We start from the raw sequence: 15,467 nt of genomic DNA, 5'->3' as shown, positions 1-15,467 counted from the left end.
CTTCAGTCCCCTTGGTCCCTGTCTAGGGGCCCGCCCCTTGTGGAAGTCGCCATCCTGTTCTCGAAAGGCTCTCCTTTCTCGGAAGCTCTTACCTCTTGACGCCGCATTTCCTGCCTTTAGGCGAAAGGAAAGCGGAGGATTTCAAAGAGAACTACATTTCAAAGAGAACTACAATTCCCTGCAGGCAGGAGGAAATGAGGCCACTTCCGCGGGGCCTCTCGGCCCCTTCGCCTCATGGCTGTTGTAGTTTTCCCATTTATTTTTCCCCCAGGAAGTGGCTGCGAGTTACAGATAGGTCGGTAGCTGTTGGCACAGGTCATATTCTAAGTTTTAGCATATAAGCCGAGAGAGAGAGAGAGAGAGAGAGAGAGAGAGAGAGAGAGAGAGAGAGACCCTGCGATGCTGTCTAGGGTCCCTTTAAGGAGCACCTGCATGCCCTTCCAATTCAGAACCCCTGGAGCAGGGTTGCCCGGCTGCAGCTGGAGGCCAGGGTTCATTGCTTTGTTGGAAGTGGAGTGTGGTGGGCCAGGAGGGAGGCGATTACGGCAGGTCCCAGTGGGAATCCCCGTCCCTCCCTCTGAGCCCTCTTTCTTTGCCTGCTTACTTCCCAGAGACCCAGAGAGTAGGTCCCCAGCTAAAAAGAGGGTCAGGTATGTTTAGAAATTGGCCGGAGAGGCAAGGTATGGAGGCGTGAATGTGAAAAGCTTCTCTGCAGGCAGGAGAAGAGGAATTTCCAGGATTCCAGGCAGGTGGGTGCCGGAGGCCTGGGGTCACTGAGGGTCGAGTGTTGGGGGTCCAGGGTCCTAAGTTCCCATGCCTGGTATAGAAGAGTTAGCTATTTGGGGGGGAGGAAACCAGATTCCTGTGCCCCTGAAAGTAACGAAAGCTGGAAACAGGCTGCTGGGTCCCTGGAATTCCGGCCTGTCTGGGTCCAGGAGAAAATTTAAAGCACAAGATCAGGTGTTGGAGGGCAGAACATCCACTGGGATGTTGGATCTGTGTCCTGACGCCTCACTCTTGCTTCTCCAGGATGTCTCAGGAGAATGGACACATGGACGAAAGAGTGAGTGGGGAGAACAGGATGGGGAGAGCAGGGATGGAAATGGGGCTCAGGAGGAACTCCGAGTTTGATAATGCCCACACCCATTTAACTCTGGCTTCTTAACCCTGTTGGTGGGTCCGGCACCATCAGCCTAGCAGTAAGGGGCAGGGGGCCTGGACTCCTGAGTCCTGACAAGGAAGGGCTCGGGGTCTCTGACTTCTGGATTCCAGACAGGCCAGTGCTGGGAAAAAAGGAGTTTCAGAACTCTTCTGTGACCTCACAGAGTGCTCAGCACCCTAAGTGGGCCTGGAGAGGGAAGGGAAGGAGAGGCTCTTGGGCAGTTGGGGGGCGGGGAGGGGGAAAGGGGGGGGAGGTGTTGCCCTGCATGTTGTCACCATGAGCCTGCACCTCTCTCAGGTTGCTGGGGGATGAGCTGACCGCCATGAGGCTGCAGAAGCTGGAACAGCAGGTACTATGCGCGGGAGTCCTGCCAGCCCCTCTTCCGTCTTCCATAGCTTCCAGGAACACCACCCCCAGGACTTGCTCTGGGACTCCTGGCCCCCTTTGTCTCCCTCCAAGCCTCAAGTCTGCAATCGGGGAAACGAGAAAATAGGAAGTGGGCTTCTAAAGAAGCAAACCTTGGTGATGAGAGTCCAAAATTTCTAAAGAACTACGGTTCTGGAGGGCAGGACTGCTAGGGTCCTGGGGAAAGAGGGATTGGGTGCGAGGACTGCTGGATCTGAGGAAGGAGGGACTGAGAGCCTGGACTCTCCCTCCCGTGCATGCCTCCCTTGCCCCGGGCCCTCTTTCACCCCCGTCTTCCGGTCTGGTTCCTGGTCGCCACCCCTCACCCCCTTTTCCCACTCCTGCAGCGGCGGCTTTTTGAGAAGAAGCAGCGGCGGAAGCGCCAAGAGCCCCTCATGGTTCAGGCCAATCCCGACGCTTCCCTGCGACCCCGGCGACCATGGAGGCGGAAGGAGCGCCTCGCAGGGGGACCGCGGTGAGGAAAAGTTCCCAGTGTCGGGCAGGAGCCTAGGCCTAGAGGGAGGGGTCTGCGGGAATTGGGACGGGCCCCTAAAGGGCTCAGGGTGGAGGGGCAGGAATGGAGTCCAGAAGAGCCCAGGGCAGGCCCCTTGGGGGCCCAGGAGCAGGACCCGTGTGAGCTCAGCGGCGGGATAGCCAGAGCGCGGGGCAGGGCCGGGTACAACTGGGGGGTGGGGCCGGAGAGAATCCTTTGATTGGGCTTCTTGGAGCTCTGGGGCGGGGCTTGAGGGAGCTGCGGGGGCGGGCCCTGGAAAAGCCCTAGGGACTTGATTCGGGAGCGCCTGAAGGCTGGAATTAACAAAGCCTGGGGGGCGGGGCCTGGATAATTTAGAGACATGCCCTGGAGAGACTGAGAGCCCCCTGTGGGATTGTGTGCCCGCGCTGAGTCCGCAACAATTTAGCCGTAGAGCTGTGCTTGCTTGAGCCTTAGGACGGAGTTAGCGTTCTGAATGGGTCTCAGGGGTTTGGGTGGTCAATCAGAGACAGCGCCTGGGAGTCTGTGAGGAAGCAGCCCTGCGCAGAGGACGGAAGTTTGTACATCGTGTTAATGGGATCCGCTGCACCTTCTCCCAGGCCTTGGGAACCCTTTCCTCCAGGAGAACATGCCAGAGGCACATCTGTGCTCTGGCCTCCACAGTGCCCTGGGCTTCACGATCTGCGGTGGAGATTGGCAAGCGGCGAGTGTGACCCACTGGTTTCGCCGACAAAAGCAGGTAATCTCGAGTCCTTGGACCCTGCTATATCCTAGAACTACACTCCCTCAGAATTCAGGACTCTGGAACCTTTCTCTCCAAAGGAGCCCAGGAGTCCAGCCCACTCTGGGCTCTGTCATTCCTCACAGCAAGGAGTCTAGGTCCTGAAACTCCTTCTTCTCCAACACTCAGGAATCTGAATCTACAGGCCCCCTCCCCTGCCCAGCCCAGCCATCCTGTCTCTAGTCCTTCTCCTTCTCCTGGCTTCCAGACAGTTCCGATCTGGAGTTGGAGGAAGTGTCCATGGAGGATATTCCTGTTTCTCCACCTCCTTACAAAGAGCCTCCCGGGATTCGACGCAGGGGTTGGCCAGCCCTCCACGACCTGGTAATTTCAGGGACACTGGGTGAATCCTCTTCCCTTTTTGGTAACAGGCATTATTGAAATACATTTCACATACCATACAATTCATGCATTTAAAGTTTACCATTCCATGGTTTTTAGTATATTTACAGAGATGAGCAGCCATCACCACATTCAATTGTAGAACATTATCATTGTCCCAAAAGAAACCCTGTACCTTTTAGCAGTGACACCCCCTCCCCAACACACACACCTCATTTCTCCAGCCCTAGGCAAACACTAATCTGCTATCTCTTTAGATCTTCCTATTCTGGACATTTCATTTAAATAGAATAATATAGTATATGAACTGTGGCTTCTTTACTTAGCATGTTTTTAATGTTCACTTTTGTTGTAGCATTATCAGTACGTCATTACTTTTTATTTCTTGATGATATCGTGTGACAATTCCTTCTATTCTTATAGACCAATGATTCAATATGACCAATTGATTCGTATGACCAATGATTCAACAACAGGACTCCTTTTGAAAAAAAATTTTTAATGTTTGTTTACTTATTTTGAGAGAGACAGAGAGAGCAGGGAAGGGGCAGAGAAAGAGGGAGGCACAGAATCTGAAGCAGTCTCCAGGCTCTGAGCTGTCAGCAGAGTCCAACGCAGGGCTCCAACCCATGAACCTCGAGATCATGACCTGAGCCGAAGTCGGAGGCTTCACTGGACTGAGCCACCCAGGCGCCCCAATAACAGAACTTTTAATTATCGTCCAAACTTCATCCCTCTGCTCCATTTTAGCTCCTAGTCTCTCTGATGTGGTCTTTGGGAGAAGGGAAATGGAGGACTTTAACCCCTCTCTATTCTTAGATCCAGGGATCTAGAGACTTCTCAGCCTGTGTAGGTACCCATGTACATGGGGGAGAAGGAAGATCTGGCAAGTGTGAGGAGTCATACAAAGAGGCCAGGAACCCAGGATATCTGGCCTTTTCCAGGTGACCTTGTCCCAAGTTCCTGGGACCCGGGTGTCCTGAGCCAGCCTTCTTCTGGCTTCTTCCACCCCTTAGGGGCCAGTGCACAGGAAGAGAGCAAATTCCAGGATGTTGGAGACGAATATGAGGTACCCAGTCCAGGACCAAACCCTGGAATGAACGGTGACGGGGAACATGGAGACTTGGCCTCCAAAAGGTGGGAGGTGGCACAGCCAATCAGGATTTAGCAGGAGGGCTAACCTGGGACTCTAGAGTGGGTGGGTGTTAAAACGCTGCAGCCCAATCAGAGGCCCTTTTTACTGGTGGGCGGAAAACTGTTATGATTGGTCCAGTAGTTTCTCTCTGTGTGTACCATTTATGAAATCAATCTAGAGGATTTAAATTTATGTAAGCACATACATTAAATCCAGCCCACCAAAATAGTAGCGAGCTTTGGAGAGAAAGGGTGAAACAGTGATAGGGAAAAACTAGTTGGCACTCGCTCTGGTATTGATGAAAGTAAGTTAAATAGTTTCAAGTGGGTCGCTCTGGGCCATGTTATGTTATCTAGACCGAATCACACGGGTTTTAGTTGAAGGGACGGTGCTTTCAAAGGGATTCTCCAAGCGGTAGGTGGAGTGGGCGTGGCTTCAGCGGGACGTTATTAGTGGTAACCAATGAGGACTTGGCTGGGTGGGCCGAGGTACTGGCCAATCAGCAGGTGACAGGGATGTTTGGCCAATAGGCAGAAGGACATGGTTGAGGGAGGGCGTAACCCTGAGCTGGCGTGGCCAATCAGTAGTTGACAAGCCTGGGGTGGGGGCGGGTCTCAGCTCTGTCCCCTAACTTGAATTTGGCGCATGGGCTAGGGCAAGCACCCGGAAGAGAAGAAAGAGGAGTCGGAGTCTACAGTGAACTCCCCAGGAGCGGCCCGAAGAGGAGGTGTCGGAGACCCGGAAGGCGAGAGAGACGCAGGCAGCAGTGATGTAGGAAGCTCGTCCCTGCTCGTCTCCCCGCGCCCCAGGCCCTCAACTGGGAGAAGACATGGAAGCGTATGTCCTGCGGCCAGCGCTGCGCGGCCGCATAGTGCAGTGCCGCATCAGCCGCGACAAGCGCGGCGTAGACAAGGGCATGTTCCCTTTCTACCATCTCTACCTGGAGGCGGCCGACGGGCGGAAGGTGTGGTCTGACAGCCTCTGGAACGAGCTCCACCTCCCAGGGACAAGCCCCGCCCCTTTCTGAGCCCTGTCGAGACTTAAACGATTCCAGGCCTTGCTTGTCTTTGAGCTGGGACTTGTGAACTCCAACGCCAAGCCCCGCCCTTCACAGAACTTTCTGTGAAAGGCTCCTTTCTCAGTGGCCTTAACCAAGCTCATTACTAGGCTTCGTCCCCTCTTGAGATAAGCCTGCCTTTCTCAAAGTCTCAGCCTTGGTCTCAAAGTCTCAAAGTCTCTTTGAGTCTCAAAGTCTCAGCCTCCAAAACTCCACCCCTTACATACCCTCTCAAGGTATTGGCCCCATTGTGTTTGGCCCCTCAAAGAGCCTTCTTATCTATCAGGCCCCACCCATGCCTGGGATAAACCCGGCCCCTCAGGAACCAAGCCCCTCCCCCAGAGCCAGACCATGTCCCTCTCAAGCTGGCCAGTTCCCCCTCAGTGTGGTGGTCTCTCTTCAAAGTGCTCTCCCCAAAAGAGGCTATTTCCCTTCTCGGTAGTGCCAGACTTGCTCTTCCCCGGTGAAATGTCTACCAAAGTCCTGCAGTGTTCCACTTGAGGCTCTTCCCTATTCTCCAAAGCGGCCCAGCCTTGCCACAGTTGGGCTGCCCTCTGCCTGGGCTCAGCCCTGACCCAAGTCCCAGTTGCGGAACGGATGAGGGGGAGATATTAAGATGTGAAGTGCCGCTTCCGGACCTAGCAGATGACTTCGTTCAGAGAGAACCACATCTCCCAGCAAGGCTTGAGATATTTATTGCTCCATTACCCTCTCCTCTGTCATGGGGACGTGGTGTTTCCTTGTCTTAGACCCCTGACCCTAGCCGGATACCAGAAATCAATCCTGATGGGCTGTTTTTCCTATCCACAGCAGTTCCTCCTGGCTGGACGCAAGAGAAAAAGGAGCAAAACCTCTAATTACCTCATTTCCCTGGACCCCACAGACCTGTCTCGGGATGGGGACAACTTTGTGGGCAAAGTCAGGTGGGCAGAGCCCTGATATGTGTGAAAAACGGGGGCGGGGGAGGGGCGGCGGCAAGGGAGAAGGGCAAGTGAACTACATTTCCCAGAAGGCCACAGAACACAAGTTCCACCTGTTCAAGGACCTTTTGTCTTAGACTGATGGGTTCTGTTATGTCTTCACGTGGTAGCCCCAGGGTGGTTGGGAATAGGAGAACTAAGGGCTTTGGAGCAGAGGTTGACATTTAGGACAAGTTCTGGGGCTGCCTGGGTGGCTCAGTCTGTTAGGCCCTGGACTCTTGATTTCGGCTCAGGTCATGATCCCATGGTTGGTGAGATCTAGCGCTGAGTCAGGCTCTGTGCTGACAGTGTGAAGCCTGCTTGGGATTCTCTCTCTCAAAATAAATAAGTAAACTTAAAAAAAAAAAACAAAAAAACAAAACATTTGACTTCTGGAGAGGCAAGGTGGGGTAGGACTCCTAAGTTCCTGTGGGAGAGGGCTGTAATGTATGGATGCAATGTAATGCATGCATTCTTGAATCTTTGGGGGAAGAAGGTTCCTAAAAGGCCAAGGCAGGAGGCTAAAAGTCATGGCTTATCAAAGAAACAAAGGGGCTGGGGCTGTGGATACATGGAACACAAAACTTAAATCTCAAGCAGAGGGTTAACGGGAAGAGTTGACGACATGGGAAAGCACTCAAAGTACAGCAAAACAGTAATTATTATTTTTACTCTGACCACCCCCCCCTCCTGGAGCAGATCTAATGTCCTGGGCACCAAGTTCACCATCTTTGACAATGGAGTGAACCCTGAAAGGAAGAATTTTGTCCCGGAGACCACTCGGATCAGAGAGGAGCTGGGGGCTGTGTGCTATGTGAGTTTCCTGGAGACAAGAGAGAATGAAGCAGGGCGGTGGGGAGGAGAAAGAGCCAGGCCAACTGGAGCATAATTCCCACAGGAGACCAACGTCTTGGGATTCCGAGGGCCCCGGAAAATGACTGTGATCATTCCGGGAATCGATGACCAGAACCAGAGACTCCGCGTCCAGCCACAAAACGTGGGTTGGCTAAGGCTGAGACTGTCTGGGTCAGTGGGAGAGGAAGGTCTGGGGGACTGGCCATAGGTCCTAAGGGAGAAGGGGGCCCATGGCTTGCAGAAGGTCATATGTGAAGCCAGAAGGACTTTGTTAGACTTCTGTGTTTCCCAGAGAAGAGAGACTAGAGACTCAAAAATCTGCATCCGGAGGAAAAAGGCCCATTGGTGGTAGGTTAAACACCCCCCCTACTTTATCTTCTAGGAGCAGGAGTCACTACTGTGTCGCCTCCAACGGGGAGCTAGCCAGGGACTGGTCCTGCTACAAAACAAAGCCCCTTGGTGGAGCTACAAGAGCGGCGCCTACGTACTCAATTTTCACGGTCGAGTCACTCGGGCCTCGGTCAAGAACTTCCAGATCGTGCATCCGGATGACCGTGAGCTCCTAAGAACCGTTTTACCTGGACGGAGGGGTAAGGGGAGGTTGGAGGGTGGCATGAGCCGACAAGAACTACGTCTCCCAACAGCATTTGAGCGTTTGTCTAGGCGGGCCGAGTCCATGCTGTTGCAAGCCTGTTGGGAAATGTAGTTTTTTAAACGGCCCCTCGGTTTCTGGGCTTAGCCGGCGCGCCGCCCAGCTTTGTGTAGTTCTGGAAGCTCAGAGGACCGCGGAAGGGAATTGAGGGGTGGGGCTGGGCTTAGATCCTGACTTCCTCCTCAGCCGATGCCCTCGTGCTCCAGTTCGGCCGCGTGGCCCCAGACACGTTCACCATGGACTTCTGCTTCCCGCTTTGCCCCCTCCAAGCCTTTGCCATCTGCTTGTCCAGTTTCGATGGAAAGCTGGCGTGTGAGTAGTCCAATGAAATACCATACCCTCGTCAGCTTCTGTTGCCTGCTCATTGGGAGAAAGGGCCCCAGTGCGCCTTCTTTTGCACCACCTTACTATTAACACCTCGTACGCTGCCTGGGTGCCCAGTCGTGTGATTCAGGGAGTGGGCTTTTCAGCAGCACCTGCTTTCCTGGGACTCAGAGTCGTGGGAGATGGGTCTTAAACAACAAAAAATCAAAACGCATCTTAAGAATCGCGAGGACCGATTCTGGAATCGCCAGAGGGGGTCGGGGGTGGAACATCAGGCGGTAGGCACAGCTTATACAAAGGTCTTAAAGTGGAAAGAGACTTGATTGGCTTGGGAATATGAAAGCCTGGGGAAGCAATGGAGAGGGGGCAGGGCCCGACGCTGGACAAAGGACAGGATGTTTGGGCCATTCTTCTTTGAACTGCTGAACAGATCTGAGGTCAGAAAAGACTTCTGAGTCGGAGGCAAACTTGAATTCAAGACATGCATGGGTGAGAGAGTAATTACAATACTGGCTAACACCTGTATAACATTTGTTATTTGGGGGCGCCTGGGTGGCTCAGTCGGTTAAGCCTCCGACTTCGGCTCAGGTCATGATCTCATGGTTTGTGGGTTCAAGCCCCGCGTCGGGCTCTGTGCTGACAGCTCAGAGCCTTGGAGCCTGTATCAGATTCTGTGTGTCCCTCTCTCTCTCTGACCCTCCCCCGTTCGTGCTCTATCTCTCTCTGTCTCAAAAATAAATAAACGTTAAAAAATAAATAAAGCTCAAAAAAAAATTTGTTATTTGGCAAGGATTATTTTTGCCAGTTTTTTTTTCAGTTTATTTTTTACTTTTTTAATGTTTATTTGAGAGAGAACACGTGTGAGCAGGGGAGGGGCAGAGAGAGGGAGAAAAAGGATCCAAAGCCGACCCTGCACCCAAAGGAAACAGCCCGATGCGGGGCTCGAACCACAAAACGGGAGATCATGACGAGCCGAGGTCAGATGCTTAAGCAACTGAGCCACCCAGGCGCCCCAATTTTTATTTACTTATGTTTTAAGTTTATCTATTGTTTTGAGAGAGAGCACAAGCAGAGGAGGGGCAGAGTGGGAAGGAGAGAATCCCAAGCAGGCTCCATTGCCAGCACAGAGCCCAACATGGGGCTCAGTCTTCTGAACCACGAGATCATGACCTGAGCTGAGTCATTTGCTTAACCAACTGAGTCAGCCAGGCACCCCTGGCGAGGATTGTTTTACATATGAACATCTTGGGGTGTCTGGCTGGCTCAGTCATGAGAGGGTATGACTCTTGATCTCAAGGTTGAGTTCAAGGCACACATTGGGTGCAGGAATTACTTAAAATCACTCAGTAAGGACTCCTTTGGGGCCTTACAATCCTGTAACATATGTGCTACTGTTAGTCACAATCTCTGGAACAGGGCTTATAAATATGAAATTGGACAGCTGGGAGCCTCAAGCAATTCACCATTTAAATGGCCAATAGGAGGATGGGTATACTCCGGGGAGGCATGGAGGACTAGAAATGACCCCCCCCCATTTTTTTGAACGTTTATTTATTTTTGAGAGAGAGAGAGCGTGAGCGGGAGAGAGGCAGAGAGGGAGACAGAATCCAAAACAGGCTCCTGGCTCCGAGCCATCAGTACAGAGCCTGACACGGGGCTTGAACTCACAAACCGTGAGATCGTGACCTGAGCCAAAGTCAGATGCTTTACCCACTGAGCCACCCAGGTGCCCCTGAACCCTTGTTTTTTTGTTTTTTTTGAGATTACTGAGTCCAGCTCCTAGCCCCCCTTGGGGAGATAACTGTCCCAAGTTTAGTTGAGAGAGAGAGAGAACGGGTGAGGTCAAGGCAGAGAGAGGGGACAGAGGATCCGAAGCAGGCTTCATGCCAACACCAGAGAGCCCGATGCAGGGCTTGAACTCACTAACAGGGAGATCATGACCTGAGCTGAAATCAGACTTACCTGGCTGAGCCACCCAGGCGCCCCTGTCCCAAGTTTAATAAAATTTAGGCAGAGGCCAAAGAAAAATTAACAAGACCCACCAGCCCTTAGTTCAAAAGCCTCAGGACAAGAAGCAAATTTGAGTGATGATGGGAAATACAGTTTATTCTCTATTGAGTACTCCCCTTTATCCCGAGGGTAGTGGAGATCGTCAGTTCAGATACACACAGTGGCAGGGACATTGCTTGCTACAAATCACAAAGTTTTATTTCTTATATAAAACAATATACAAAAAAATAAATAATTAATATAAACATGAAACTACATGATCTTAGCCACGCCTCCCACTGAGGTCCAAGCCGGGAGACAGGGACAGAGGGGCGAAGGGAGATGCCGTAACAGGGCTCAAGGCTGTGGCCTGGACGGAAGACAATGGTAAGATCTGGGTAGGAGCAGGTGTGGCGGCCAGAGGAGGCGTAGGGTTCCCAAAGCGTGCCCAGGCCCTGGCCCGGGCAGCAGGAGTGAGACAGGGGCCCAGCTGCTCCTGGGCCTGAGCAATGCGACGGGCGAAGCGACTTCGATCTCGGGCTAGCTGCTCCCAGGGTCCCCGGCGGGCGGCCCGGGCTGGTCCCGCCCAGACAGCCAGGAGATGGACAGAGACCTTCTCAGAGAAGCGTACCTGAAGGTGGACCAGCACAGACACAAGACGCACATGTCCACAGGGAGAGGGGCGGGGGGGAGGGGCCGGGAAAAGAGAGAGAGAACCAAACAAAAATTAGTTACACAAGAATGCTTGTGATCTGGTTAGTCACCTGCTAGCCATTCACCCACCAGATCCGGCCCCCTGCAGATGGAGGCGGTTGGTTCCCTGATGCTGACAATGAACCACAGCTGCCCCCTCTCCTCACAGGGGCCCAGCCTCTTGCAAAGGATTGCGTTACCGTGAACACAGCCCTCCCAGCGGAGTTCACGTGCAACCGTCTGCAACACACAGGGGACCCAGAAGTTGGGGCGTTCAGCCCCTCCCCCGCCCCAGCCCAGGAGCTCCAGGAAGGAAGATAAGAGTTCCAGCTCCTCCCTGAGACTGGAGAACTTGAGCCCTCAGCACCCACCTTTCTGGCCTTTACGGGAGGCTCAGGGTCAGGATGCCGGGCGGGGGTTTCCGTGGACTTAAGTCGCCTCTGCAGTCGGACGGGTAGCCGAGGGGGAGCCCAGGGAGGTGGTGGCCTTTCTCCAGGTAAATAGATGGCCACTCGGAAGGGGCGGGGCTCAGCTTCTCCCTGCTGCTTAGCAACTTCCCTTCCTTCTGTGTCCTCTCCCGGCCGATACATCCAGCCCCCGAGGAGGGCGCTCTGAGCCTGAAGTGAGGGACTCAGCGCCGAGTCAGTGGCTTCTGAGTCATCATCCTCCTCATTCTCATCTTCCTCTTCTGTGTCCTCTCCTGGCCGATAAACCCAGGCCCTTAAGAAGGTACCTGTTGGGGGGACAGAAGGAGAAGCCTCAGCTTCTCCCTCCTCCTCAGCTGCTCCTGAGTCACTGAACTCCTCTTCCTCCTCATCCTCCGTGTCCTCTCCTGGCCGGTACACCCAGGCCCTGACGAAGGCACTTGTGGATGGGATGGAAGAGGGACCCTCAGCTTCTCCCTCCTCCTCAGCTGCTCCCGAGTCACTGAATTCATCTTCCTCCTCCTCCGTGTCCTCTCCTGGCCGATACACCCAGCCCCTGATGAAAGTATTTGTGGATGGGATGGAAGAGGGACCCTCAGCTTCTCCCTCCTCCTCAGCTGCTCCCGAGTCACTGGATTCATCTTCCTCCTCCTCCTCCGTGTCCTCTCCTGGCTGGTACACCCAACCCCTGAAGAAAGTATTTGTGGATGGGATGGAAGAGGGACCCTCAGCTTCTCCCCCCTCCTCAGCTGCTCCCAAGTCACTGAATTCATCTTCCTCCTCCTCCTCGTCCTCCGTGTCCTCTCCTGGCCGGTACACCCAGGCCCTGACGAAGGCATTTGTGGATGGGATGGAAGAGGGACCCTCAGCTTCTCCCTCCTCCTCAGCTGCTCCCGAGTCACCGAATTCATCTTCCTCCTCCTCAGACTCCTCTCCTGAACCACGCTCCCAGGCCCTAGCATGAAAGCCTGAAGATGAGGGGAAAACGGAGCTCTTTGCGGCTTCTTTATTTTCTGTTGTTTTTTCCTCTGTCGCTTGACCCTCTTCCTCCCCAGCACGATACCCCCGAGCTTTAGGCTTGGATCCTGGAGACAAAGGAAAAGCAGGTGCTCTGGCAGCTTCTTTCTTTATAGCTCCTCCTTCCTCTTCCTCCCCCCCCGGACAACACTCCCAGGGTGATGGAGGAAAAGAGAAAAACGTGACCATTTCAGTTTCAGCAGCTCCTCCTTCCTCAGACTTCTCCTCTCCGGGAGGGTCCTGCAGGGCTCTTACTGGAAGGGTAGGGGAGAGGGGAGCAGGCTGGCCACCTACAAAGTCACTTGCTTGCTCTTGAGGGACACTGGTTGTTTGATCCTCTTCATCACCATCATCTGAAAGTCCCCAGGCTTCAAGGAGAGAACTACTGGCTTTTAGATCGTGGCAGGCCCCCCCGGAATGCGTCTCCATCGTCCTCAACTGCTCCACCGTCTCCAGTCTCCCCTTGAAAGTGCCTGCCCTCCGGGGCACAGTGGATGCCCACAAAAGTCTGAGCTGCTCCCTCCAGACCAGCTTCTCCTTGATCGGCTCTGGCTACTGGTTCCAACAGCCAGGGTTCTGGAGGTCCTGGGCCCCTCAGGTGGCTCCAGGCCCTGCTGAGAAGGCCCACCAGCGGGGACAGGAGGAAAAAGGGGTGGGTACCCCTCCAGGGGGCAGACTGATGGGGCGCTTGGCCTGGGGCCATCTGTCTGTGCTGGGACAAAAGGAAACAAAGCTCAGAAGCCATTTAGGGGAGAGCATCAAGGGATGACTGTGAGTCACAGCCATGGAAATAGTGACACAAACAGCAACGTGAGAGTCCCTCCCCCACATTCCTTTCTGAGCCCTGCCACTCCCTTCTCCAGCAGAGGTAGACGGTTCCCACCTCCTCCCCACCTCCGTTCTCTCAATACCCAGGAGTCTGAGTCCCCACTTCTCTCATTTTTCTTAGGCCCAAGAGTCCAAGCCCCCCAGCCTCTTCTCTCAGACTAAGAAGGCTCAGTTTCCAGAACTGAGAATACAGGGTCTCTACTTGCTTCCCTTGGGGACAAGGTCCTAGCCCCTGGTTCTCTTATCCATCCTGAGGACTGACATATCGGGCCCTCAAGACCTTCCTCCCTCTGAGACTCAAACGTTCCGACCCCCCGCATGGTTCCATCACTGGGGATCCAGGAGTCTGGCTTCCAGAGCCCTCCTCCCGCCAGGCTCAAGGCTCCAGGCTCCCAATCCTTTCTCCTTCCTAAGTCCGAGCCCTGGAGTCCGTCCTGGCCGCACCTGTTCCCAGACGCAAGAGTTCAGGCTCCCAGGCCACCCTTCCTCGGAACTCACGAGTCCCGGCCTCGAACCCTCCCGTCTACGTACCTAGAAGTCCAAACTCCCTCCTCATTACTGACCCGGAGTCTGATTCCCAGCCCTCAACCCCTCAGGGCCCTGGCGTTCCGACCCCTCACTCACCGACTCCGGGCTGCGCGTCACCCTGGGGGTAGGAGGGCCGGCTCGGGCTGCCACAAGCGATCGCGGATCTGGATGGCTCGGGAAGCCAGCGCGTTCATCTCGCCCTCCGGTGTCGGGCTCTGGGACTCACGTTGTCACCGGCTACCGCAATCGCTGTCGCTGCAAAGGAGATCTAGCGTCCGGCAAATACATGAACGTGATCCACAGCTAAGCTTCTAAGAACTGACGCAGCCCGCAAGGCTTTTATAATCCGACGCGACCGGGCGTGCAGACGTCACGGAGAGGCGGGGTTTCGAAATCTAGACGTAAGGGGTGGGTAAAGGAAAGTTGGAATTCTCGCGGAGATTCCGGGTTCTGTGACGACACGGGGACGTTTCCCAGCGTGACCACGCCCCGAAACAGGCGAGCTGTCAATCAAACGCGGCGACGGTGTAAGCAGCCGGGCCGCTCTCCCAACTCCTGTTGGGGTGGCAAGACGCCTTCCCACCCCTTCCCAGTTTAACCAGCAGGCCCCAGTCTAGAGTCTTCCACCTTCGCAGCCGGTCCCATTTCACAAATGGGGAGAGCATCGGTGAGGGAGAGCATCGGTTCCATTTCACAAATGAGAAACTGAGGCTGGGGAACGAAGTCGCTTGCCCAAAACGGTCATGGCAGAGCCTAGACTTGATTGTGAATGAAAACAAGCATGTAAGCACCCTGAAGTCAGGCATTTGACTTTGCTCACTGCTTTTTTTCCTCAGTGCCTGGCACAGAGTAGGTACTCAACAAATATCTAGTGAGTGGATTCTTTTTTTTTTTTTTTTTTAGTTTTTTAAAAGTTTATTTACTTCGAGAGAGAGTGTGCACCTGAGAGCAGAGGGAGTGGCAGAGAGAGGAGAGAATTCCAATATCGAGGTGCCCCAAGCAGGGCTCGACCCCACGAACCATGAGATCACGGACCTGGGCTGAAATCAAGAGTCCGAGGCTTAGCCGACTGAGCCACCCAAGCGCCCCTGGTGAGTAGATTCTAACCCCCAAATTCAGACTCCTTCCTGGTCTCAAGCACAAGGCTCCACACCTGGATTTCACCCACTTAAAACTCATACAAAAGCTCATACACAGACTGAAATTCCGGCTGGGTACCATCAACTGAACCTCATGGGAATGGGGTCTCCTGCCACAAGTTCCAGGCCCAGGGACGCCGGCCCAGTTCCTTGGCCCCTCCCCCCTACCTGGTCCAGAATTTTGCTCCTCCAAATCTGCCCAGGAACCATGTCTCCCTCCCGAGGGGGGCATCCTCAGTCTAGAACACAATTCTCACCTGGATCCGGGGTAGATGTTTGACCGTGGCCGCTTGACCCTGCCCTAGCCACTACCCAAGAATCCAGGGTCACTCCCTCCTCCCTGGAAAACCTGGACCCGTCCACTCAAAAACACACTTCCGGGATCCCCGGCTCCATGAACAACTCAGGAGTCCTGACTCCCGGGCTCACACCTTTTCAGGTACCCAGAAGTCTGAGCCCCCTCTAGGTCCAGGATCCCAGCTCCCTTCAGGGTGCCAATGAATGACCCGGGCCCTGGAGTCCAGGCCACAGCTCCTCCTCTCCAAAACTGTTAGGAATCCGGCCCAGCAGGGACCCAGGAGTCAGGGGCGGGGTGGGGGGGGGGCAGCCCCTCCCCTTCGCGGTGGGGGCAGCTGAGCCAGGGGTCAGGCTGGCGGGGGGGGGGGGGGGGGGAGAGGGGCGGG

The 15,467-nt window shown here is 54.4% G+C and overlaps 2 protein-coding genes across 2 annotated transcripts; one reads left to right on the top strand and one right to left on the bottom strand.

The window, feature by feature from the left end:
* Positions 1 to 88: 88 nt before the first annotated feature.
* TULP2 (TUB like protein 2) lies at positions 89 to 8,187 on the top strand. The gene is given in 13 exon segments (XM_030298022.1): positions 89 to 749; positions 1,030 to 1,063; positions 1,460 to 1,511; positions 1,915 to 2,042; positions 2,660 to 2,799; positions 4,200 to 4,252; positions 4,973 to 5,101; positions 5,103 to 5,282; positions 6,186 to 6,298; positions 7,034 to 7,148; positions 7,233 to 7,331; positions 7,572 to 7,743; positions 8,028 to 8,187. Coding segments are annotated over 12 exon segments (1,335 nt in total). The 5' UTR covers positions 89 to 749; positions 1,030 to 1,043; the 3' UTR covers positions 8,162 to 8,187.
* A 2,063-nt stretch (positions 8,188 to 10,250) lies between these two features.
* On the bottom strand, positions 10,251 to 13,966 carry PPP1R15A (protein phosphatase 1 regulatory subunit 15A). Its single transcript, XM_030298731.1, is given in 4 exon segments — positions 10,251 to 10,785; positions 11,219 to 12,703; positions 12,705 to 12,996; positions 13,742 to 13,966. Coding segments are annotated over 3 exon segments (2,121 nt in total). The 5' UTR covers positions 12,993 to 12,996; positions 13,742 to 13,966; the 3' UTR covers positions 10,251 to 10,437.
* Positions 13,967 to 15,467: the final 1,501 nt, after the last annotated feature.

The sequence above is a fragment of the Lynx canadensis genome, chromosome E2 (assembly GCF_007474595.2).
Source record: "Lynx canadensis isolate LIC74 chromosome E2, mLynCan4.pri.v2, whole genome shotgun sequence".
In the NCBI taxonomy this organism is placed as follows: domain Eukaryota; kingdom Metazoa; phylum Chordata; class Mammalia; order Carnivora; family Felidae; genus Lynx; species Lynx canadensis.
This window is presented reverse-complemented; position numbering and strand designations above follow the sequence as displayed.